The sequence below is a fragment of the Solea senegalensis genome, linkage group LG2 (genome assembly GCF_019176455.1).
Source record: "Solea senegalensis isolate Sse05_10M linkage group LG2, IFAPA_SoseM_1, whole genome shotgun sequence".
Taxonomy (NCBI): Eukaryota; Metazoa; Chordata; class Actinopteri; order Pleuronectiformes; family Soleidae; genus Solea; species Solea senegalensis.
The window spans coordinates 15,791,535-15,818,532 of record NC_058022.1 but is presented as its reverse complement, the minus strand read 5'-3'; the positions used below and the strand labels follow the sequence as shown (position 1 = coordinate 15,818,532).

The 26,998-nt window shown below is 38.5% G+C and overlaps 1 protein-coding gene across 5 annotated transcripts; it reads right to left on the bottom strand.

Moving 5' to 3' along the window:
- Window positions 1-519: 519 nt before the first annotated feature.
- On the bottom strand, window positions 520-26,228 carry zak (sterile alpha motif and leucine zipper containing kinase AZK). Of its 5 annotated transcripts, XM_044013570.1 has the most exons (21): window positions 26,047-26,224; window positions 22,730-22,818; window positions 21,801-21,990; window positions 20,424-20,511; window positions 17,055-17,156; window positions 15,711-15,776; window positions 15,551-15,579; window positions 15,025-15,162; window positions 13,837-13,923; window positions 12,326-12,400; window positions 12,132-12,238; window positions 8,951-9,086; window positions 5,262-5,306; window positions 5,134-5,164; window positions 4,897-5,036; window positions 4,716-4,778; window positions 4,275-4,364; window positions 2,359-2,475; window positions 2,164-2,238; window positions 1,920-2,070; window positions 520-1,468 (listed from the first exon to the last, which is right to left on the bottom strand). In XM_044013570.1, the coding sequence occupies exons 3-21, from the start codon at window positions 21,957-21,959 to the stop codon at window positions 765-767; spliced, it is 2,403 nt and encodes an 800-aa protein (XP_043869505.1). In that variant the 5' UTR covers window positions 21,960-21,990; window positions 22,730-22,818; window positions 26,047-26,224; the 3' UTR covers window positions 520-764. The 5 variants fall into 5 exon arrangements, with proteins under 5 accessions (XP_043869505.1, XP_043869487.1, XP_043869496.1 ...); XM_044013552.1 differs by lacking the exon at window positions 22,730-22,818; XM_044013561.1 differs by lacking the exon at window positions 22,730-22,818 and having other exon boundaries at window positions 21,801-21,987.
- Between the last annotated feature and the right edge of the window lie 770 nt (window positions 26,229-26,998).

The window sequence follows — 26,998 nt, the reverse complement described above, 5'->3', positions numbered from 1 at the left end:
AAGTGATCAAACTTGATAAATGAATTAATTAATGTGCAGCTGCGTTTATGAGTCTTCCATGTTCCTGTTCCGTGGCGCGAATTTGTAGTTGTCAATTTGCATACAAGGCGGGTAAAATGTTGAATCCTGTCCAACAAGTGAAAATATGAGACTTCCTGAAGAAGTAGATGAAAACATCAAAGTGGAATTAGTAGATTTTACTCAGGCAAAATATTAATACTTCAGGAGGAATGAATGGATGAATGAATGAATGAATGAATGACTGAATGAATGAGTTATATTTTTGTGGTTTATAGGGTGTAACATTCTCATGATAAATGTCCAAAAAGTCAGATGACAACATGTTTCTTGTATTTGTTAAGAACAGTAAGTGGACTTAAAAGAGATCTACAAGATCAGATAAAAATGTTCATTCACAGCAATGTCCAAACAGCTGGATCAGCACATCCTGTCATATACCCAGTGCCAAATGCACTCTACTGCATGAAACACAATTAAAAGGAAAACCAGGAAAAAGGGTTTGGTCAAAATGAGAAGGAAAATTTTATTTATCCTTGTGTCGAGGTATTAAAACACTTTATGTAGTTACATGTAAGAAACTTGACTTAAAATGAGGCTCATTATATTAACCATAAAAGAGCAACTTATGCATACCATAAGCCTCAGTTTGATCAGTATGAGCATGTATGAATTCATATGCAAAAACATTTCAGTGCATGACATGTTTAGCGAACAAGAAGGTGTCAGTACACGTGCGACCCACATTAAGTTCTCCCACCAGCACCACGCCCTCCCCTGCCACCTCTCCTCTGTCGACCTCTGGCTTGTTTATTGTCCTGACGTGGTAATCTTTTCTGCCGCTCCACTTTGATCCACCCTCCGTCGCTGGCTTTGGCCCCTTCTTTATCCTCACTGGGGTTTCCTGTCACAGACAATATACCTGGAATCATGGATGTGGCGCTGTAACTGTTGGAGCGTGGCCTCCCTGGCTGTCGGGGGGTTTTGCTGGTTTTATTATGAGCATAACCTCTGCTATTGGTCCATGCTTGCCCCCTTCCCTGTCCCACTCCCACAGTTGATGTGATGCCAAAGTAGCAGTTTCTGCGATGGTCATTCAGTGCACTAGCACTGAGCGGGCGCTCTCGGTCCCTTTCTGAGGCGCTTTCTGACGTGGTGCTTGAGGGACTGCTGCCCTTTGAACCTAAATGGAGCTGTGACAGTTTGGACGACATGCCCGCAGTTGGCGAGCTGCTGCGTGAGTCAGTCCAGGGAGACACATGGAGGTGGTTTGGAGAGCGACGCACAGCTGCAGCATAAGAGAACTCGTGGCGTTGGTGTGCAGACAGAAATTGAGGCAGTGTTAGAGCTTCAGAGCTGGTGAAGGCAGTCTGAGGAGGAGCCCGCGTCGGGGATTTGTGGGCCATCATCTGCTTTAACCTGACGTTGTGCATCCACACAGGATCAATATCTGAAAAAAAGAGGACAGGTCTTAGTGAAAATATGTGTACAGATTTTGTTTTGTACCAATAAATAACTAATAACTTATGGTACCTAAAATAAAATTTAAGTGCTTCTACTCATCTTAGTCTAAATTTCTTAGTCTTAACACACAACTACTAATCTTGAATTTTGAGTTAGGTCGAAAGTATTTTGCATCATTTATTCCTTTTTTAACAATAATGATGCATTTGTGTCTTTTTCCCTAATTGTTACACAGCACATATTTATACTTAATATGTTTTCACCGTGAAAAGGTTTTGGCCATTTCTATTAGATTTTTATCTTAAAGCACATTAACTCTGAATTGAACAACACAAACAATATTTAAAGTGCTATGTAAATAAAATGACCTTAATCTATGGAGAATTTATTTTCCCATACAGTGAAAACTGTTGACAGTCAACAAAGACGTGAATTACCAGAGCATGACTTGTCCTTGAGGTTCCAATCGATGTTAACTGGTGCTCTCTCGATAACCAGCTCCACGTTCTTTATTTCGTCTTGTCCACTACCGAGAGTCCATGTCACCGGGCAGCTGTGTCGGGTACACCTTGGTGACTTGACATCACTCTGTAGTGTGACATAAAAAGGTAAGATTATGGTCATAAATTTGAGAAGAGGTAGATTTATATTGGTTTGTGAGCTTCAGATAAATTGACTCACTTCATAATTGACTATATAGTCCACTTTCTGGTTTTGTTTTATTCCAACAATCCATTTGTCCATCACAAACGGTGGCTGCATTGGAATAGCATTATATTTCATTAGAAACTTCTAGAACAATCCTGTGGGTAAAATCAGACAAAACTGGCGAAACACTGATTAAAACATGAGGGATAAATCATTTTCTGACGACACCTTAGTCATCCGCAGGACTTCCACATCCTGTTGGTTGGCATTAAAGATCACGTCTTTGATGTAGGTGACTGCGACGTCATCTCCATCAAGTTCCATGTACATTTTCCATTTGCAGTCCTTAAAGGAAAGGAGTCATTATGTGGAAACTGGTGATTTCAGAAAAAAAAACAACGGATTACAAGGAAAAGTGAATAACTGCACCACTGTGTGTGGAGAACTTGGTAACTCGTGTACACAAACCAACAGCACAGCCTAGAGGTAGTTTACTGGCAGTGGCAAGTTAACAGAGTCTGACATTTACACTGTGAAGAAGACATTATAATGTAAAGACATTTAATAGGTCATAGAAATATATATGTATGTGTATATATAGTCTCTACATATTGTTATTTTAAATAGAATTTGTATTGAATACTAATTTATTTTTCTTGAGAAAACAACAGTGTTTTTTTTGACGCAGAGAAAGAAACAAATGACAAAAATTAATTAATTTTCCTTGTTGAATATTTGATGTGTATTTATTTAGTAATCTCATCGGGTCAGCAATACATTTTTTGAGATGGGTTTTTTTAAGGGTGAGTTGCTACATGCTGCACACATCAAATCCTCTCTAGGAGGCATAAATCTGAACAATTCCCCCATTCCTCTTCTCCTGCATAACCAAAGCTGACGAAGCAGTAATGATTTTGACAATCCCCCGAAAGCCGTCTGCAAAGCCACAGGTCACTGCTTAACCACCCAGGGTTCACGGCACAGGCCAATCCATTGTGTAGTGATCACAGAGAAAGACATCAGAGGAGTGGCACCAACACACTCGTCTGAGGAGCCTTCGCCCTCTCCTGCATCGTCCCTGGGGACTGGCAATGGCTCAAAAGACGAAGCTTCAGGAAGCCTCTGGCTCAGAAACACACCACTGGCCCCGCGCTGGCCTGGTGTCGGCCCTGGACAGTCGCACTGGGGCTCCCAGGTCCATGCTAGTCTAATCACTCCAACAGAAACAATGTCTGGTAATGATGCCTAGGACCCGAGTGTGTCTAATGACAACTCATACATAATTCAGCACCTTTCACTTGGCTGCACGGTGATATCCTCATTAGTAGGGGACCCTCAGTGGCTGTCAGATGGTGGCCACACAATCGCAGGCCCTCATTTTGTCTTTGAGAAGTGCAGCTGCTTCCATGACATCGCCAGCAAAGAGGGGCAAAGAAAAAAAAATGCAGTGCTGGTTTGTTTTATTTAGTGCAAAAACCTTCCAGTTTGTAAAAACAAGGCTGACACAGAACCTGACACCAGGCAGGGGAAAATAATTAGCTCTCATTTTCTCAACCTCCTGTTTCCTTCTCCCTGCTGTGTTTTCTACCCACTAAACCACCACATGTCAGAAGAAATGGGAGGCAATTAGCAGGCTCGTTTCAGCCCTGCCGAACACACTGAAAGAGGACTATTTATGATGGGACAATGAACAGCTGAAAGATTAAATAACGTTTGCCTTTTAAAAAGAAAATGACTTCTGGCTAAATGGGCTATTTTTGATTAGATTCAAACAGCAAGTGAAGAGCCACCCTTTCTCCACAGTTTGAGACACTAACAAAGGGCTCTGAGCAAGTTGTGGTGGATGCGGTACATGGCTGAGAATGAAATGTTTGTTTGTCTGGTTTTATACTTGTGTAGTGATGCCTTCAGTGGTCAGTTTAATATCCTTCATCGCAGCTTCCACAGAACAAACAGCCTCACAAAAAGGAGGACAAATCAATAATTTGTTTTCTTCACATCTATTTACAAAGCAGTGATTATTCGCAAATGTATTCAAAATGTTAACATTTAATAGCAACCCTGTTGAAAGTGAATAGATATTTTGTATTCTTTTCACAGATGCAGTGCATGTTGATGCAGTCAGTGTGTATGTGCAGACTCACAGATGGACCAGTTCCTGATCTCCAGTGATATCCAAACACCAGCTCCAGGTTTACAGTTTTATTTTTTAACACCTCCTCTTCCAGCTCATCCTATAAGGAAAAGGTGCACGCTGAAATATGCACTTTAAAACAGAAACTGTCACCTGACGATACAGACAAGGCAGTTTTATTTACACAGCACTTAGGGTTAATTATTAAAAACGAGGGGAGAAAGGAAATAAAAGTTTTAAAAGATGATGTTAAAAGAGGTGAAAGGAGAATAAAGATGTAAGTCTCAAAGATAAATAAGTAAATAGATATGTTACAGGATTTGAGGATAAGGTTCAAAATATATACAGTATATACAAGTTTATAGCATGTGATACAGTAGAAAATATTGGGTAATTAGGTTTATAAAAATAAAAGCTTTAAGGTCAACAAAAAGAAGAAGAAACTCTGCACCTTAAATAGTGGTGGAAAGTGGACGAATCCAAGGTAGTCATGAGTCAGCTTTTCGATTTCCTCCTACAAAAGAAAAAAAAAGGAATATTTTCTTTGATTCAATGAGCACAGAACTTTGCAAATCATATACAGGTTAAAAAAATAATTTGACAGTGGTGGTTAATGGTTAACTGTGCCTTGCCTTAAGGTGTATGATATGACCTTTGGACTTGACCCCCATGTCCCGCATGTCGTTTTCTGTGAGCAGTAGCAACCTCTTTCCAGTAATGTGATTTTCTTTGAACAGGTCAGCGTATAGCTGCATGTCACACTTCCCTTCCTCTGAGATAGACAATCAAAACAACCAGTGTTTGAACAACAGGGCTCATATGAAATATTATTTTTCAGTAGTAGAACATTACGAAGTAAATACACAAACCTGCACAAAAGATTTGCTGCATCCAGAAATACTAAATGATAAATAAAAAATGGTCACAGATTAGTTTTAAATCACAGTGATACAGAGACGTGAATATAATATTTACAAAAAAATAGACCAATACTGACCACATGCTCCTCAGTCCAGCCAAAGATGTCAAGGGTGGGCAGCAGCTACAGAAAAAACAAACCAAATACATGTAACTGCAATAGGATAAGGGCGGATGCAAATATCGTGCATGTGTTTATGACATATGACCTTAAAAGCATCACTAATCTTCAGAAATATGATTAAATACTTCTAATGGTCTATACTAAACTGAAAAGTCCACCTAACTGATCTATAGTTATCTCTCTGAATGATAACTTATTTATTTCTCATTAAATGTAACCAGGCAGAAAGTAATCTACCAGGCAAAATAAAAATTCCATCAGTGAAATCACAAGACTGGTGTGTAAAGACAGAAATAACGCAAAGGAAAATTGCAGGAAAAACGACTAAATGAATGAGTAATCACCCATTCACTGTCCTCTTCCTGCAATATATGAGAGCAGCTCAGACTATATGCACTGAATGTTAGTCTCAATAGAAAGTCATTGCCATACATTTCAGTGCAGCGCAGCACCTCATAAAACGCCTCAGCCCTGCAGCCTTTTCCTCCTCCTTCACGGCTGCAGTTCAGAAGAAAACTGAGACATGTCAGACGTGGAATTTGGTTTAGTCCACACACAATTCTGCCCCCATGTGGACTAATGGATAATGGGTAACTGGGCCATAAACACTGGAAGTCCCAGTGTGAATCACAAAAGGAAAACCTTTATCTTCTAAAAACACCTCCTTCTCTTCACATTGGTAATAACCCAGGGTTCCCTCGCACACTTAAACATCACATTCAAGGACTTTTCAATGACACCTCAGGCCCCATGTCCCTCAAATTCAAGATTGAATCCATGTCCAAAATCGAGTTTAAAGGTGTTTTTAAAATAAAAACTACAGAACATATTGTGTAAATTGACATGAGATATTTTGGAGTGAAAGAACAGAACAGTAGAGACACACAAAGAGTGGCACAGGCTATTCACAACATGAATTGACTGTTTTTTTCAATGAACCATATCTAATTTCTCAAATCAGGAAAACAATAAAGGATTTCAAGAGCTCGTAGTAACCCTGGGTCAGTAATGAAGCCAATAATTGACAACAAAGGAAAGTGGAAGAAAAATGATTTATTGACAAATTGATGAAGGATGCAGGAAAACAAATCATATCATGACGCTGTAAGTGTGTGTGTGTGTGTGTGTGTGTGTAAGCCTCGAGCAGCTGGATTTCACACAAGGAAATGTAAATATTGGTGAAAATCTGTGTTAATTACACGTCTACGGCCTGATGGCCTACGAGTGCAGGCGATGTCTGAATAGTAACGTTAGCTCATGGCAGCGAGGTAACAAGCAACAACGCAGGAGTACAGAGGATTACGTCCTCAAGAGACTGACTGATGATAACAAGTGAAGGGGACAAATTAATGGGCTGCGCTCATGGAAGCATCTCCTTTCCCCAGACGAAGCATAATACAAACTGAGCACGAATGCAATGTGCTCTACTGTAAACTCTTGAGGCTAGCATTACTTTATATTACTTGCATTATAGTTTACTGTATAAAAAGTGTCTATAGGGTGTTAAATTGAATAGTGCTCTTCGGTATAGACTGAAATATCTGAGTAATGCAGAAACATTGTCATTGTTATAAATAATTTCAAATGTATATTTGTCATGTCCTTTGTAGCCTGAGGACAGAGTCTGTCTAAAAAAGTAAAATGTGAAAATAAGAAAATGAAACTGACAGTTGCACAGTGCAGTCCCTCTCCTGCTGTTTTGAACTGAGGTCAGTCGGAGGAAAAAAACACCTACTTTCTCATCCTGGTAAGAGAGTGCATGTCAACAACTGCACTCCACCACATCCAGAACAAATTGGCCAATCTTAATGTCAGCAAAATGTCACTTCATCATAAAAGCCGGGCCTTCTCTAAGCAACTGGCTCGTGTGGCTCTTTCTTCACAGCACGGCTCTATACAACCAGTACATTAGGCATACGGTAAATGACATCCACAATATACATAGGTGGAAGGTTTCATACATATTCTATAATATACCTCGGTGCTACGCTGAGGTATGAGTTTGGACATAACTTCATACAATACTGTATTGGTCAAGATATGAGAAATTGATTTGTTCCTTAAAAAGTATAACATTATTAACATACATTTTTCAATGGCTTTAAATGTTTATGCCTCAGTGACAAATGCATCAGCACAAACGTGGTGATAACGGCTTGGTAGTTTAAAAGATGTAAAAACAACAGTATAGGACTGATACTGGTGTCTGCAGATACTCAAGGCTGTTCATTTTGGTATCAAATAAGACACAAAAAAGTAGTATCATGCCATCCTTAGTTAAAGAGATGATGCTTCCACAATGCTAATAATGTAGTGAGGGAGAGGCAGAGCATTATTCATTATTGTTTGACCAAGTGAAGCGTCCAGCACCCAGGGTCATGTTGATCTTGTGTCCTTCTCTGACACAGCTCGACCTCGAGGAGTTCTGTTTGGCCTGCATGTTGACCTGTATGCCAGAGGGCAGGACAGGCCAGCCGAAGTCCAAGGAAAACATGTCCTTAAAGCCTTTCACCGCAGACTGCAGGTTCACCCCCTCATTACTCAAGGTTTTGATCTTGCACATCACCTGAGACCTGTTTGTTTCCTCCGTCTTTGACTGATAGAAAGACTTAGCGCTTATCTTTGTTGCAACAGGCAAGCAGAGCTGAAGGGGAGAGACAAGTACAGAGCAGGGACAGAAGGGTAACAGAGACAGAGGGAGGGAAAAAAAAAAGAAGGGGCAGAAAAAAAAGGAAGGAAAATAAAGGAAGTTGTCAGTTTCAATTCACAAAAAGTGTAAATAAAGAAAAGTGGACAATTGCAAGGTCACCACAAGATGTGATTTGGAAAACAGGTTGGTAAAGGGAAAGTTAAGAGAGCAGCGGAGTCGGGTAAAGGTGGGCGACAACATGAAAGGAAACAGGATGTTTTTTCTTGCTATTTCAAATCCTACCTATAGACACTTTGTGTTATTGGCTGACCAATATAACTGTACACCAGGCAGTTTGAGATTTGGACATACACCAGTGAAAAGACAGATCAACAGAACAGTGTCAGTTACTCCACTGACAGAAATGCAAATATTTCCAAATATTTTGATCAAAAATAGTTGTGTATTTTCAACAAAAAGTATACATCTGTTGGTTTTACTCAATTTAAGTTTCATCTGCATTGACATCTTACTGCTTTCTAACTGTAATCCATTATATTACAGTCTATATTGTAAGTGTATTGTATGTGATGTTGCACATCAACATTTTGCCATCAAGCCATGAAGAAACTAGATGCTCACAATCCGATACCTATTCTTGGGCTGTAGCTTTCATTCTGTGCATCATGGTGCAAATCAGCTACCATGCACTACACTGTATATAAATGCAGTAGTGCCAGTGGTGTCTGCGACCCATTATGTTCTCATAATGTGCCTCCCCCTCCTCATTCCACGCCTGTTAATTTCATTTCACTGCCTTCCCATTTTCACTTCAGCCCGCAGAAACATCAGGGCAATTCTATCCTGCTCTTGATGTGAGCGAGGAGACCAGAACATGTGAACATGTGCCATGTAACGCTGAGGTGACACTGCTTTGACCACTTTTTGACCCTCTGGGCTGCTACCCAGAGGGTCAACACAAACCAAGGTGAAGAGAGGCTAGTGAGGAACTCACCGGGCTGTTGGATTGTTCAATGAGTTTGCGCTCCCACATCTTCAGCCGCCGCTCTCGCTCCTTCAGCTCCTGTTCTTTAGTGCTCAGGTCTCGCTCCAGTTTCTTAAGTCTCTCAAGTGTAGCTTCAATCTCACACCTGCAGTATACAACAGAAAACACCAGAGCTGATTCTGTCTCTCTGTACCTCCCAGCTTCCTTGCTCAGTCTGTGCCCCAAGTGCATTTTCACAAACACAATGTCACATACACCTTTGGTGCACTTCTACCATCAATTTTCAGCAGCAGGCTACAATTTATTTTAAACAAATATATAGAAATAGAATTTCCTATATTTGCACACACACCAATGTAGTGAATTGTACTTCTGTATTTAACCTATCCTTATTATATACCAGTAGTAAACACACACAAACCAATGGGCAGCAAATATCTGCACTATGGGGGCAATGGGGTTGGGCACCTCGGTCCCTGACCTGTCCCAGGGTTGAAACCAGCAACCCTCCCATTACAAGCCATGTTCCCCACTTTTCCAAAGCACATATTACCCATCACCCATTAATGTTGTTAATCAACTATTAGATTTTTTTCATATACAGCATAAATATATTGTGTACAGACTGCAGTTATTTTCAATGGCTGCATCAATCAATTAAAAGTAATTATGTGGCATCACTGAGATCTCCACTTGAATTTCAGATGAAGTTATTGTGGGTATGAAATATGGCCAAAACCCACAGTCATTTTCTAAGAAGACAAGTTCTTCTTATAATCAGGTTTTTTTGCTCCCATTAAGAATAATGTAATATCCCCAGACATGTGACACAGTTAGACACAGTCTGAAGTTACAAATCTTAAAAACAAAAAAAAAACAAAAACAAATTCTTATGTAAGCAGACAACTGTTGCCCTTGAGTTGATTAAACTGTGTCTGATGCTTTGAATGCCAACGTCAGGACAACGTCTCATGCTAATGTAACACTGCATCAAGTTTGTTTTTTGCCCAGCAGGTGGGGCTGCACATTGTGCTGTTGAACACATGCTGAGCTTCAGCCTCAAAAAGCATATTTTTATAAATACATGCTGCTCAAACAGGAAGGCAAATCCTTACTCCGCCCTGATGCTTACAACCTCCAACAATTTCCACTCATACTCGACTTCCTAAGTAATCAGTTTTCTTGCCTCCCACATTGATAAACTCACTCAGTTTCACATTACACTGCATCCTACACTCTTTTCTCTATCTCAGAAATGTGCTTCTGCTCTATCCAATACATCCAAACTCATGATAAATTATTTGTTTTAAAAGATATTTGGAGGATAAGGAAATAAATATAACTTAATTCTTCATCTTCTTCAAGGTTGGGTTGGGCTCCGTTTATGCTAACTGTATTAGGTGAACATGTACAACTCAATGCAAATAACGCATAGAAGCAACTAAATGGATTTTTTGCATGTAGGCATGGTCAAGAAAACCTGCTGAAGTTCAAACCAAGCGTCAGATTGGAAAAGAAAGGCAATTTAATCTACTTCGTACTTCAATCATTCCTTTTCTGTGCTCCTTACACTGGCTCCCCGTCTATTTCAGGATCCATTTTAAAGTGTTATTACTTGCTTTTTTAAATGCCTCAATGGCCTTCTACCTGCGTACCTGACAGCTCTTGAAGCCAATCACTCCAGGCAGAGCTCTGAGGTCAGCTGATCAGCTGCTCTTGCACATGCCAAGATCACGGCTAAAGAACAGGGGCAATAAAGCCTTTTCTGTGGCAGCTCCAAAGCCGTGAAACAGCCTTCTTTACATGTGAGAGCTGCCCAGACCTTTTGGGAATTCAAAAAACTTTTTCTGTTCTATGATTACATCCCCCATTTGTTTTCCTCTCCCTCTCTTATACATTGCTTCTGATCTTTCGCTCCCCCGCCTCTGTCCTCTCACGCCTTCTCTCCTCCTCTCTTGTCCCCAGCATCTTATCTGTCCCCCATCTTTTCTTGTGCCATTTTTACCTCTTTGGTTTTATTGTGGAGGCTTAGTCAATGTTCTTGTTGTTTGTGTCATGTTCCTCTTTCTCTTGGCTTTATTTAAACAGGCTTGTTGTATTGTTTGATTATTGATTTGTTGTCTCTTTCTCTCATCTCTTCTTGTTACTCCTCTCTTTTTTTATCACCCCATTCTGTCCCGTGGGCTTCTCTCTTTCCTTGCATTACCTGGCAAGATGCCTTGTAATTTTTGATTGGACTGTTAAGCACTTTTGTAACATTTGTTAAGAAAAGTGCTATACAAGTAGAAATGTATTATTATCATTATATCAGACAGCAACAAAATTCGCCTCTTTTGTCTCTTTTTTTACACTTTCTATTTATTCTACACACTGCCACACATAAAAACAGGCTACAATTCCCTCAGTGAGCAGTCAGTATGGATCTGAAAACCATTCAAGCATGAAACAATGTGAGCACTTTAACCTCACAGTCATTCTTTCATCTAGTGTCCAATGAGCTGAAGTCCAGTGAGAAACAGGCACTGATCCAAAAACGGTTACCTGTATTTTACAAAGTCTACTTCTCAGCCTATATCAGCCACCTGTGCAACTAAACATAATAAACATCTCTAACATTCCTCTGTTGCAATCAAACAAAAGATTCTCCTTTCACTTTCACGGTAACTGGGTCAAACATTTTCTGTTTCTGTTTTCCATCACTGACATTCATTCCAACCTGCTCCACCTGCAGATGGCTGCCCGGACACAATAACACCAGCACAACTTCTGAGGAAAAACCTCAGAGCACAGACAAACCCCACAGAGAGGCGGACAGAGAATAAAGTAACAGCTGAGACTCAGGCTGTGCTGAACATCACCAAACCTCCAGCTGCTCATACAGGCTAATTAAACACTTCTACTTGAAAAAGATGGTGATTATTTTAGGGCCTTATGGGTAAAGAGAGGAAGTATATCCAGATGGATGATTCTTTGGAGGTTTTCATGCCTTTATGTAGCCATCAGTGTAATTATTAAAGATCTATATGCACAATCTCAAGTCCTTTTTGTGTTTCATGGCACCCATCAGCTACATTTCCACATCATTCTTTGAAAATAGTTGCACATTTCCTTAGGCTGAGGCAGTATATTGGTGGAAAATGGAGAGTTATAAATATATTTACTGGGGCTGGAGAATGGATGAGCACATTACCTCCATTCAGCTTTATTGTGAAGGAAAGTGTTGCACTGTTGAGGAAGTTGGCTGTCATTAGACATGGACTCCAAAGTATAGATGATCTGTTTGAATATCGGCCTTGCCTGAATGAACATAAAAACAGTTATTCTTTATGTGATTCATGAACACACGTATACATTCATATTTACGTAACTTTGTGGATAACTTACTTTTGGCTCTGTCGCCCAGCAGCTTCTCATGAGCTTAGCGAAGCTGTCAGGACAGGCACTAGGAATGGTTAACCTCTGAAACACACACCATGACATCAGGGTTTAGATCAGGTGTGACACATTGTCCACATAGGTGGACATTTTGGAAAATACGCTTACTCACTTCACTCAAATCTGTCTGGTAATGTGAAAGTAAAGCATTAGACAATATATAAAATTTGGACATAGTCCTCTGGGTCAGTTCTGAAGCCAACCAGGAAGTGAGAGTATATAGAACAGCCAGTGCGGTGATAAGAGCCCACGTCCCACTTGATATATAACACATAAAAACATTTTCCTGAGGAGTTAATGGTCTCAATTGCTAGTTTTGTATCTTCTTCAATAAAAGATAATATCAAATTTGTAAATTATGTTCCACTTTAGAGAAAAATAGACAATAAAGTACAGCACATTGGAATGGACACCAGTGTGATTGACAGCGAGTATTTTCCACTTGGAACCTGGTTTATGTTACCAGTTAGTTAGATTTGCCTACATCAAATAAAATGAATTTTAATATGTATAACACTGTGTTACGATATACAATACATCTAAAATCTAAAGGCACTTAACGTAGTAAGGCCTACACCAGTTTTTCTCAAATGGTATGTTGTGAGAATTTTGATCATCTCAGTTGCAGTGTGCAGTCGAGCATTTGCAAAAAATGGCAGAATGACAAAACAAGTCATTTGGTTTTAGCCTAATGAGCCCTTTTGTTGCACTACACCCACTCATTTTTAATTTTGATAGTGCATGAATGCATTGTGAATTGCTGCACTATTTTTGTGAAGTACATTTGAGTGGGCAAGAATTTTGGGTGGCGACTTAATGATTAAGGAAATATGTGGGTGCCAACGCTGGATCATTGGAAAACCAATGGCTTAGACCTTACAATATTTAATATACAGAAAGAGAAACCAAACTATTTACACAATTAGCAAGTGCACTGCGTCACTGGTGAGACAAAAAAAAAAAAAAAAACTCTTTTAACAGTAAAAAGAACTAGACTCACAAATGTGCAGCCACCTGGATAAGGCAGATGGATGCACATTTCTTCATCACAACAAAGTGAAGAAGCAGACAAATCAATTACAGTAAGCCTGCAACAACTAATCAATTATTAAGTGATTAGTAAATTAATCGCCAACTGGATACTTTTGGTTTGTGGAACACGACATTTGAAAACATCATCATATCAAAGTGTGGGTCAACATTTTTTATTATTTTCTGACATTTTATGCCCCAAACAACTAACTGATTAATCACAAAAATAACGGACAGATTGTGAAAATATTTATTAGATGGAGCCCTTCATTAAGGTACATAAAAATATACAATACAAAGTCATTCCAGCATAGACTGATGGGATATAAATAGTGACTCAGTCTTACAGAGGCTTCATTTATAAATACAATAATTCCAGATTTTCAGTATTACACATATTTTATATGAATTTAAGCATTTAATCATACCTCATTTTTCTCCACCACAAGCCAAGCCACTTGTAAACCTTCCAAGCCTTTGAAGGGAATCTCACGAGTGAGCATCTCCCAAAGCACCTGTCACAGAAATTAAGGGCCAGCATTAGTAAACATATACAGTATTGTAAAAGAGAACACATACATTATGCTGTAGCTGTACTGCATGTTTTGACTGTTAATATAATCTATTTATTAGCTCCAGCTCGCTCTGTGACCCTCATGTGGAGGATAAAACAGAAGAAAATGGATAGTATATATGCCGTCATGTACTGCACAAAAAAACAAAAATTTGACAAAAATAATTGAAGTCTTCTATTTAAAGGCAAGAATAACTACATTGCATCAAAAATAAGATTTTAAAAAAGCGAAAAATAGCCATTTTTCATACACTAATAGATTTTACCGTACATGTGAATCTTATTTTTTCATTTCTGCACATTGCAGCTGCTTCTCATTATATATATATATGCATTTTCATCATATATATTCCTCTTAAGCATGTCCAAGTCTGTCAAAGTCATGTGCCATCTCTGGAATAAAAAGCAGCCACTGAGATTTGTATACATTTTACTCTTCAATTTATTCTTGTTTAAATGTGGGGTTACCCTGGGGGGGGGAGATGGTAATGATTTCTAAGCACTCAACAACTTTCACAAATAAAAGTCACAGTAAATGTCTTGGAGACTGTCCCAAAGGTCAACATCACTGCTACTTTCCACTTAAGGAAAGAAAAATACTAAAAAAATACTCTGGTTTCCATATTTATAATTGTTTTTGTGGCTTATGGTGTGACTCAACATCTTGTGTGAGTGTCATCTTCAATAATTAGCACATTTACGCTTGGCACATGTCATTCGATTTTCTATGGCACAGAAAATAATATGTTCAAAAAACAACATTCAATTCAGTACAGGTCAGAATACAAACCGGTAACTAAATTCTCGACAATAACCACATAAAAAGTAAGTGTTAAACGGTAAGTGACTCTTGCTCTCGGTTACTGGGTTAGTATAATTATATATTAATTCCTTTTATTAATATATCAGAATGCACATATTAAGATGTATAACCTTGATGAAGGGTTAAAACATTAAGTTCGATTACAGATGTCGCAGTTCAAATAAACACTGCATCAGAGTTATTTATTGAGTGTAAAACCTCCTCCTCCTCTTCACTCACCACACCAAAGGAAAACGTGTCACAAGTCTCAGACACAGGCAGGCTCTGGATCACTTCTGGAGCCATCCAGGGAAACGTGCCAACCAAGGACATGTGTGTTGTGTGGGTCAAGAACTTCGATGCACCAAAATCACAAATCTAAGAAGATGAGAACATAATCAAAGTGATTCTAAAGCTGAATCAACATAAACAGGTGCAGCAAAATAAGATTTTCCTACTCCTTGCCTTCTGTTGTCAATGTAAATTGTAAATGCAATAAGTATAGCTTTCCTACTATGTGTGTGTGTTCATTACACTAATCATGAATTCATAATAAGTGGCTTTATGATACAGCAGGTAACTAGAATGTCTCTGGAGAGGCTTCAACATGTACAGCTTTTTTATAAATATTGTTAGTCTTAGCAATAAGGCAGAGCAGGGACATTCTCAGTACATAATAACTTAAGTTACTGTCTTCTTGTATTTGTATACAGTAGGTAGATAACATACTACTGTTCCAATGTTCAACAGATACAAAACATCCTACCTTGAGAACTTTTTCTGCTGATAAAACAACTAAAAGGGAAAATAAGGTTTTAAAAGTCAGTGAACACATGTATATCCAGCATTAATGTAAAACATTAATAGAGAATTGTTGTGGATATGGTAAACTATGCTAACTAATACTTTTTCTTTTTTTTTTTTACCATTCCTGGACTTCAGGTCCCTGTGAATCACCTTTACTGGTGCCTCTGAATGTAAGTAGTGCATCCCTGGGGAGAAAAATTGAAATTATTTTCAGAGGGAGATACTGCAACAATCAACACCTGTCAGTCCTTTAAACCTAAAACCACTGGTCTATAATCAAATAATCTTATGAATCACATGGGAAAGTAATGCATCTTTCAGCTGCTCATTATCCATGAGTAGGTCACAGAAGGGACATAGAGCATCAGGTTCAAGGAGAGTCGAGGGACACCATGTGCTGCTTTCAGTATAAATATTATGATATTGCTTGCTAAGAATTGCTTATATATACTAATAGAAGTACAGCACATCCAGAGTGCACTGCCACTAAACCACATGGTAAGTATTTACTCGTGAAATTATGAAAAAAAGCTGAAGCCAGCAGTAAAACATCAATTGTTGAACTTTTTAATATATATATATGTATATATATATACATATATATATGTATATATACATATATATAATATATGGGTTTTTATATATATATAAAAAACAGCTAAACAAAATCTCAACAACATTTCTGACTTTAATTGTGAATTTTAATCTCACACAGCACAATAAGAGCATTGGTTTGCACTATCATCATAATGCTTATGTTTATTAATCTGCCCTCAGGCTTTGATATTATATAAAATGTTGAGATTAAATTAATCGTGACATGTAGAAATAGGTGCTGTAGCTAAAGCTTTTAACACTCTTGGTTTTATATGTCAATCGTTCAACTCTATTCCACTTCTACTCAGATGACAAAATAGTGGGCAAATGTAGACACAACCAACTTCCTTTTTCACAATTTTCTGTATCCAAATGCTACTCAGTAAAGTGAAACTTGTTTAGAGTGGATAATGTTTATGCATTTCTTTAAATCCTCTTTTTCCTACATTATTTGTATGATAAAAAAGATTCACACTGTGAAATTGAATGCACTGTATCAATGATTTTGAGTAGCTCCTGGCCAGCAAACTCTTTTGGGGTCACAATGAGGAAGAGTAATGGAGACTTAAACTACTGGTTTTGTGATGGAACAGAAAATGTGTCACTGAAGATTAATTGAAAATAGCTTTATTTCTACCAACTACAACAATTTTCACTTTGTATATTGGCACAGTTTTATTTATATTTTTTAAAAAACCTACAAACACCAGCAATACTGGCTCTTTTTCCTTCATTATCACCTAGAAAAAATAAAAATAAATGTTTTTCTCTTTGTTGCACTGTAACTGCTATGTACATTGTAATACAACAGTAAATTATAAATAACTTCATGCATGAGTGCAGTGATTTATAACTGTCACATTTACCTCTGGCAATGTCTGCAGCCCATGTCATGATTTGTCCCATGTCTATGTCCTCGCTCTCATCACTGGACAGATAATCATACAACGAACCACCGCTTGCATAGTCTGTAAAGAAATTGGGAAAGCCCAATGAAAATCTGAGCTGGGAAAACATCTCATAGTAACAGTGTCTCTTGAGGTATTTGACATTATGTGTATTATTAGTACAGTGTGAGAGATAACAACAATGGATAACTGAAATCCTGTTAGACAACTCCTTGAGGCTCGCAAACACTTTCTTGTTTGTTGTTCTTGTGGCCAAAGATGAGCTTGTTTATTTAGCAGGGTGAAAGTGAAAACACTCTGTTGAAACACTGACATTTTCAGGTATTCTGGTTTTAAAAGATTGTGCTTTGATCACGCTTTTCAAAATTAAATTTGTAAAATAAAAATATTTATAATGAGTATTACCACCATAATGTCTGTTTGTATGGTTACGGTGATGTTTGCCTTTGATCATGCAACTGTAAGCAATGCGTCATTTACTCTGTCTGTGCCAAACCGAGGTTTCCCTCAAGCCATTCCTTGGATTCCTGGGCCATAAACATCTTAATATCAAGGTGACAGAGGCCTTAATTTCTGAACTTTCACCTCAAAATGTATGAAATTCCATCCGTGCATGTTACTGGTGTTAATTGTACATTGAATTAATCATAACCCCCCAACCTTGACTTTTGACCACTCATGAAATCAGTAAAATTTGAGTCCAATAGACATTTGTGCCAAATCAGCATACCTCTTTCCTTTGAAGTGTTTCTGTGATATTGTATTTACATTTTATGTTTTCTGAGTTCTTCAGATTTCATATCCAAAAGAATGGGACAGTGCTGTTACCAACATGGGATCATAAAAATGTGTAAGAATAGGCAAATCGACCTTTATGTAGACATGTGACAAAGTTCTTCAATAAATATTAATAGGCCTCTGTCATAACAACTAACACAGCAGGAAACATCTGTTTGTGCAAAATAATCCAATCATATCCAAACATAGTGGTGTAAACATGCACAGCCACCAAGAAAGGAGTGTAATTAACAATCATAAAACAATTTTACTCACTGGGGCATCTGATAAGATGGAGATTCAGGAGCATGTTTTTATATATGGGCACATGCGGCTACAATAATCTCCTGCTCCTGCACTTTGAACTCAAACACATTCATTCACATTCCATAGATAACACAGTATGACTCTGACGTGAACTCCACCTTCACTTTCAAAACAATTATTAATGTCAGTTCATTGATTATATATTAACGATGTTGATCTCCTACAGATCAGCAGAAACAAGCAGGTCTCTCAAACAGGTTTTAGATTCTGGGTGTTGGAGAGAAATGCCCGCTCTGATGCTGTATGTCAACTAACAGAGGAAATTTAGTACTGAGCTGATGAATGTTGACATGGCACTGGCAGGATGGCAATAAAGATTTTTTTATGTATCTGGTGCTAATTAGATTCTGCTTGGATAAATAAAGACAAACGAACCGCTCCTTGACAACAAAACAGTTGCCTTTCACAGCTGCATGGCTGTGATTGACATATGCAGGCATGTAGTCAGTTCATGGTTTAGGGAGCGCTTGATTTGGTTTGTGTTCTGTTGGCAGAGCACAATTTTTAATATCAGACAATCACATTTTGTGACAGGCCAACATTTTGATCGTGATAAATATATGATTGTGAAGCCCGGGTTTATTTTTAGCTGTAAAACCATCTTCTGAAACTTTTCATGGGTGTCGCCGGTCAACATGAAAACAAAACACTGCGGCACTGAGAAATACAGAGAGAGCCGTGGGGAGCTGATAAGCTTTATCAACAATGTGTGAATTCATTTGACATTGTACTCAGAAAAATAAGGTTTTTGGATTACCCTGACATGTTTTGACCACTTCCTGTGGTCTTCCTCATGTCAAGGTAATCAAAAAACCTTATTTTTCTGACTGAATGGCTGACAGGATTTGGCATGTGTACTTCTCATTACCGTAACGACCAAGAGCGTTTGTGATATCTAGAAAATGTAAAAAAAAACTATGGACTGGCGATCTGTCCAGGGTGTGAACCGCCTTTCGCCATATGTCAGCTGAGATTGGAACAGCAACCCCTGCAGCCTTCATGTGGAAGATAAAGTGGTAGAAGACGGATGGATACTGGAAAGCAGAGAAATAGAGCTTTGCGCCCATTATATACTTGTCATTACGGCAACCCGTACAACGACCGTCCAATCATAGACAATATTCACCAGCGTGTCACATGTTTGTGATGTCAGCTTCTCAGTACCGTCATTCCTAAATGTATGAATCACTGCCAGATATTGAAAGTGAAAGTTATCTTGGCAAAAGGGCAGAATCACTCACTCATTGAACATTTTTGGACAATTTGACATAAAAAGCCATAAAAATCTAAATAAATCCAGACCATAAATCCAATTTACGTCGTTTTCACACCTAATAGTCTGCTACACTCGGTTCAATTGGGGACTCTGTTGGTTCGAGTTTCACCTGGTACACGTTTGCTTTCACATTAAACAAACCAAACCTTTTCAATAACATATTCTCCTCCTCACCTGAGGCGGTGCTGTATCAAGAATTACTCAAGGAGAAGACAAGACAAACAATGAACAAGAAAACTCGCTCATCTGTTGGTTAATGCAGGACAACTTCTGTTTCCACCACATCAGAGCAAAACATGGAGCTGCATATAATCAGTCTTTTTTATTTTGTTTCATGCAAACATACGACACATATGCGCTGCGACAATGGGCTCAGCCATTTCTCCTAGCTATCGTTCTACACGCACATATGTTTTAGTTGGGTACCACAATGCCCTATGTTGTAGTCCGCTTCCTGCATTTGGTTCACTTCAAGCGAACAGAGACCTATGTTTTAAGCGGACCAGAGTTTGCTTCTTTGGTCAACAACAGAGTTTAAATGCACATTTAAATGAACTAGGGTTCCATTAAGAAGGGCTGGTGTGAATGCATCCTTACACACTACACCTTTGCATTGACCTCTCAACAAAGGAATTGGACTACAGACCTCTAGGATCAGTATATGTACATCATTCTGCAGTTTGAAAACACTTGTCATCCCAACACAGGCACAGAGGGCCTGTTTACAATCCACAGCTAAGGCTGCATTCTTTTTCACAGCCTCTAAATCAGACAAAAACACCAAAAGGCACAGAAATACTGCATCTATGTGTGCACTTCTTGTGTGCTTTATTTCCTCTGATGTAGTCCACGATCACTGTTGTATAACCACTTATGGTTGAGACACGCTGCACTGTACATATCACTGTGTCAGTATGAATGCTTTTTTTAATTTAAAAACAACTCACCAGTAACGATTCCATAGTTGGGAGGCTCAACTATTGCACCATAAAACTGAATGATGTTACGATGGCTGAGGACACTGAGGATTTCAGCCTGAGCAGAGACACACAAAGAGGAGACATTAATGGCATCATTTTTTATAGATCATGATCAAAGATTCTTCACAAATATTTGTAAAAGTTAAACGTGTTTGACTCTAAAGACTTAAGAATGCAGACGTTCATGTCCTGCATCTTAGTTCACAGTCATTTGCTAATTAACATGTAACACAAAGCTAACACAGCTTTAGATGGTGGGTATGATGTTAGTTAGCATAAAGTATAATAATACAGTATAATAATGTAAAGCACATAAAGTATGTAAGTGGGAAAGTTTAACCTGATGATGGCTCTAGATGAAAAGATGAAAGGATTGCCATGAGAAAAGATGTATAAACTGGTGGAGTGGTGATTTGATACACTGTAACTTTTTGTCTTGTTTTCTTTTCAATTGTTTCCTTTCTCTTGTGTTGTTATGAATGTTTCAGAAGCTTCGATTTTACTTTTAGAGTGTCAAAAAGAGAAAGAAAAAAGGGGAGTAGATCTAAATTACAAAAGCACCTTACTTCATCCTACCACTAAAAAATAGAAAAAAAAATATTGTACCGATTGCTTTGGCTACATCATTCAGCCTGAAACAAAATATGTTTTAATGGTGAAACTGGTGTGATATGAGAGGGGGAGAAAGTCAGTGTCACAAAAGGTTGTCCATACATTTAAGTGTGGACTGACCAAACAACACGTGGCTGTCATGATTAGAATAAAAGAGTGTAAGTGGATAAAGACATGCTAATATAATACACTGGCCCAGGAAGCCTTATGTGTCAGGATTCAATGAATGAATAGAAACTTGACAAAAACCAATTTATTTAATTGTAGTCCAACACTGTAATTAGAGGAACAATAGGTTCAATAGGAAAGAATTAGTTATTATTTTCACTGAACAATCATCTCTCCGACTCTTGAGTGAAACTGAATGGATATCTTTGATCTTTGTACATTTTTATAAAAGACGTGATGAATAATTTTCTGAATATCCTATCTCGAGCCTGTAAATGTAATACAATCTCTATGAAAAGATTTCAAAGATATATATTTTTTTGTCTTTGGGACAATGAGCCTGAGCTTTCAAAGGGATTTCAAGACCCGTCTCTTCTGTAATTGGGCCAAATACATTCCTTCATTTGGCAATAATCTTTTGCAGCAAGTTTTTAGGGTGAGGGAGTATAATGTCTATGAGTGATAGGTACAGAAGGCACCACATGCCACTAAGTGGGGTAGCAATTAAAACGATACTGACAATTAAGAAGTATATGAAAAGTCCCAGGTAATTATGACTCCTACCTCATTTTCAATCTTGAGCAGTTTTTTCACTGCCACTTCTTTTTCCTGGGAGATCCACCTGGCTCGGTACACACTCCCGAAGCTGCCGCCGCCGCAGTTCTCAAAGAAAATAATGTCATCAAACTTGACTTGCACAAAGGAGGCACTTGGAGACAACATCTCATAATGACGTTCAGCTCCAACTCAGCTTCTAGGAAGGATCACAGGAAGAGAAGGAAGTGTGGTTCATTAAACAAAAACAAACTTGTTGCTCCAGTACAAGATAGTTCAAAGAAAAGCTGGACCCAGAACCACACAGACTGTGAGTGTGAGTTGACTGCAGGTTAGACGAACTCATGGCGCAGAAGAGGCCGCTGTGCCGTATGCTGATGCTGCATGTAGTGTCAGTGAAACGTCTCTGAATTAAGATTTACTTCACACCCTCTGTCTCTTTCTCTTTTCCACACAGTCTTCATTATCAGTGGTCAAAAAAGGAGCTCAGGATCCAGACTCTGTTTGTATAAGGACAATGGCATGCTTGGTATGCTGTGATCATGCAGCCAAAGTCATAGAAGACTCCAGTGTGGGCTACTGTGTTTGGTTCAAGTAAGGAGAGAGAGAGAGTGAGAGGGAGAGGAAAGAGGGAGGAAAAATGTGACTGTTTCAAGACAAAAACCTAGTCCTTTATTCTCTTTATTCTGTCAACTAAAAAATTACACCCCTGTCTGTGTAAAGGCCATACATGGAGCATTTATGTGAGCCGGGGTCAGGAAGAGCATCATTCTCCTAAACTGGAGTCTACACAGACAGATTATTATGTTGTGTGTCTGTGTCTGAGCTTAAAAGCATCTTGTAAAGAAATAATTCATTACAGGAAATTGTAGCTCTGTTTTTGTTCATAGTTTCTCCCATTTATAGCGAAGCAATTACAGCTTTTAAAGGCCTGTTACCTGGGTCTGCATTGGAATTGCTATCCATCGCAGCAGGAAATGCCTCCATTGTCACAGAGGGGAGCCATTCTGCTTCATTCAGCTTTCTGCTGATTTACTTGTATTAATGCTACTTAGCTTTGCAGCAATCAGCTCAGTGGACTGCTCGCCCAGTATTGTCTGTCCACTCAAGAAGCCAGCGTAACTGGGGTATGGTAGCCCTCTTGTACTTATTCTAGCCAGTTTATATCTAAGTGGCAAACATTGCTTTAAGCACTGCACACAATACCGCAATAGCCCAATAGCCATATGTCAAAATTGCAGGCAATGCTAACCAGTTAGATTGTATTTCACATTATAACAGTCAGGAGCAAGGTTAGATACATGTTGACATTACAATCTGATTTTACAGAGAAAGGCCTAAATGGGCCAGTGGGGTAATTTACAAAAAAATATATGATATTCTATAATCAATCCATCTTGCCTGGAAAAGCATGTGTCACAGTTAACTAAATCAGCAATTAAAACTGAGTAAATATATATATAGTGTATATCAAACAAAATGATGGGCAAAAAAAACTAAATAACTTCAGGACCGTGCTGTCGTAGTGACACCCAGTGCAGGAGAATGGTTGTAAAAGTTAAAACTTTTCATCACCAAGAAAGGGAAATGACGTCAAAGAGAGAGAGAAAGAGAAACGCCAGCTGCAAACAGCTGTGTCGTTGCACCTCCCCTCACTGACACTGATGAGTACATGTAAACACTTCTGTGTGTCCCGCCCTTTTTCATTTACCAGCATAAGACCCGGACATTTGCTCTGTCTGAAACCATGTCTGTCAGCAGGGATGGGCAGAAAGGAAAACAGCTTTAATAATTAACACAAGGCACACTTAATAAAATCTACTCGTGCTGAACAAGGCTATGATAGCTTAAGAATATGTTCACTGCTTTATCGCAGTCTTTTTCAACTCGAAACTGAACCACTCACCACTCTCTCTCCACACAAAATCTGTGTTGTCAGCCGTACAGGACCTGAGTACAAATAATCATTTTGTCAATTACTTTCCTGATTAATCGATTAGGTGTTTGGGATATACAATGTCAGAAAATGTTCTTCAGTGTTTACCAGACCTTGGAATGATGATTGTTGTTGATTGTTGATGTTTTTTCCACAAACCAAAAATATTGAATTATATATTTAATTATATGGAGCAAAAAACAATATTAAAAAATTATTAAATTTAAATTTAAAAGAGGCTGAAAAAAAATCCTTCTCCATTGTTACAGCTCTAGTCTCCTGCTGCCTCCCTTTTCCCCCATGGACTTTGATGCAGGAGAGTGAGTCGTTAACAAACTTCTATACAGAAAACGCAGTCTAACTGTGGCAAATATATTGTTAAGGTAGTGTATAAGGTAGCATACAATTGCTTTAAGTGAGTCTTTTGTTACCAGACTAAGATTGATTTTCCCTCTGCCCCCGCTGGCCTTTTTCCAGCACGCTGTTTAGTGCAGCTCAGCTCACCACAGTGCTGTTTGGAACGTTACACCCAGGCTTGCATTTCCACCACGGGGTGTGTGTGGGCAGGATGGTGATTGCAGTGTGCTTAACTTCATTGTTTAAGAGTCGGACCACCTTAACAGAGGCGTGCCAATAAACCTGGGATGGTACACTATTTTGGTACCCATCTCAAGTTTGACAATGGAAATACAAATAATTTCCATACTGAACTGAAACAAACTGTACCAACTGGTGAAAAATGGATTAAGTAAGTGTCCCCTAACCTTTTAACTTTGAAACAGCATTATTTCAGTGTTATTTAGATCTTCTGAAGCTAATTCATGATTAATTCATTAATTTTATTTTTTGAAGTCGTGGTGCTAGGCAAAAGTAGACACTTGGGGTTTTTATGTTGGTATCAGACATGAAAAAGTGGTATTGAGCCATTCCTACTTTAAAAGAAAAGCTGTTGTTTTGAAGACATGTAATGTTCACTTAGTGATGATCACCGTATTACAGTTTGTGCCCTCATTGTAAGCATCTCATGTCTGTTTCCAATTGTTTTTAATAATGAATTCTGTTTTACCACATTTATCGGGTTGTCTACATTTTATGATACAGACCTGTCAAAAACACCCAATACCTCCCTTTATCATGGGGGTAAATGCTCTTGATGTAATGCTATGTTAAAATGCAATTATCATTGTTGTTGTTGATGATTCAAATGTCTTTAACTGTGAGCACTTTGTTTGAAATAGTTTTAGTAGCATTATGAACAGGCCCTTTTATTGTTGGTCTACATGGCATCATTTGACTCATTTCAAATTGAGCATTTATGGGTATGTTTGAAAAGCCCCAGGATATTATAAACAAGCCTGATTCTACTATTTCTGAAGGACACTCACTACATTCATGTTCTTATCTGATGGCATGGGCTTTAACTTCTGCACTTCTCTTGGATGTCCTACTTATAAAATGGACTGGCCGATGTCTGGATTTGATTATAATGTCAGATTAAAGTTAACGATTACGTTTGGCTAATTGTATCCCTTGTTGAAACATATTTGCTACAAGGGATACTATTATACTGTTATTATTAGTCAAATTATATACAGTATTTCAGTCATCATCTAACCGCTTTATCCTCCACCAGAGGGTCGCGGGGGTCGCGGGGGGTGCTGTGCCAAGCTCAGCTACATCGGGCGATAGGCGGGGTACACCCTGGACAGTTCGCCAGTCCATCGCAGGGCCACACACAACTAGAGACAAACAACCATTCACTCTCACACTCACTCCTACGGTCAATTTAGAGTGTTCAATTTACCTAATCCCCACATTGCATGTTTTTGGACTGTGGGAGGAAGCCGGAGAACCCGGAGAGAACCCACGCACACACGGGGAGAACATGCAAACTCCATGCAGAAAGGCCCTTGTTCCAACCGGGGCTCGAACCCGGGTCTTCTCGCTGCAAGGCGAGAGTGCTAACCACTACATCACCGTGTGGCCCCTATACAGTATTTATTTATTTATTTATTCGTGAGACAAATATTTAGGTGGGCCACAAACCCACCTAAATGAATATCCCTGCATTACACTTACGTTTACGTATCACATTCAGCAACTCCCATTAACAGTAAACATGTACATGCAGTAACCTGAAGGCCTTTACTGCATATTATAACAATATACTGCACATTATAATACTATACTGCGTATTCTAACGCAGTACTACATTTGTATTTTAATACTAAACAGCATTTTACAAACAAACTAGTATCAGCCTCGATATCACCCGCTCACTAGCATGTACTTACACCCGCCCTAACAGTGTAAACATACCGACATTGAGTTTGAAGTTGAGGGTCTCGCAGCGGCTCTTCTTCGGCGCAGGCAGAACCAGGCTGGAGAAAATAAGCACTTCAAACCAGGAGAGGTTTCCGGGAAGACTCAAGTGAGATGGTTTCTCCAATCTTTCTCACGCCACTAGTTTGACTGGTTGCACAACTTCCTCCCAAGCAGTTGCCAACAACAGCACAGTCACCATACTGATCAACAGCGATCCCCGCTGGAGCAAAGTGGTACTACATACCTCCATGTTTTTGTTATTTTCTAATGTCCTGGGACAGTGGGGTTTAACGTGGGGTTGGCGGACCACTTTATTTGAATCCAGAATAAACATAGATATCTCAATTCATTGTAATATAACTACTAATAATTTTTTAAATTTAAGTACATTTATTTTCAGCATTACAAATTCCCATTTGAGGCCAAAAAACTTATTCTCTTTTTAAAAATGTATTTAAATACAAATTTAAACTTTGATTTGGTACATTTTATGTTCATCATTTATATCATATAGTGTCAAACCTATTTTCAACCCTAGAAATTCCACTTCAAAGCCTAAAAATTACATTTCTAAATGTTTTAATTATTGTATTATGACAAGTGTTATTTTTTAAAATGATTGATTTCGTCAAATGTGTTTTTTATCATTCATATCATATGCTGTAAATTGCCACGTATTTAGGCATACTTTTTTTTATTCCTCTATTTAATTTTTGAGATATTTGAAGATTCAAAACTAATCAACTCCTTATGTTTTAAGTATAAAAGAAAATGACTAAGCTAAAGTCTGCAGGGGCTAATCTGTCACATGCCAGTAACTGATAAACAAAATAATTATGGTATAATTAAATCTTGAAGGAAACTTAACTGTGGATTTTACCAAATCATAACACTGGTTCTCAAGACAGAAATGGACGTAATGGGTTGGCAAAACAAAAGTGCAATG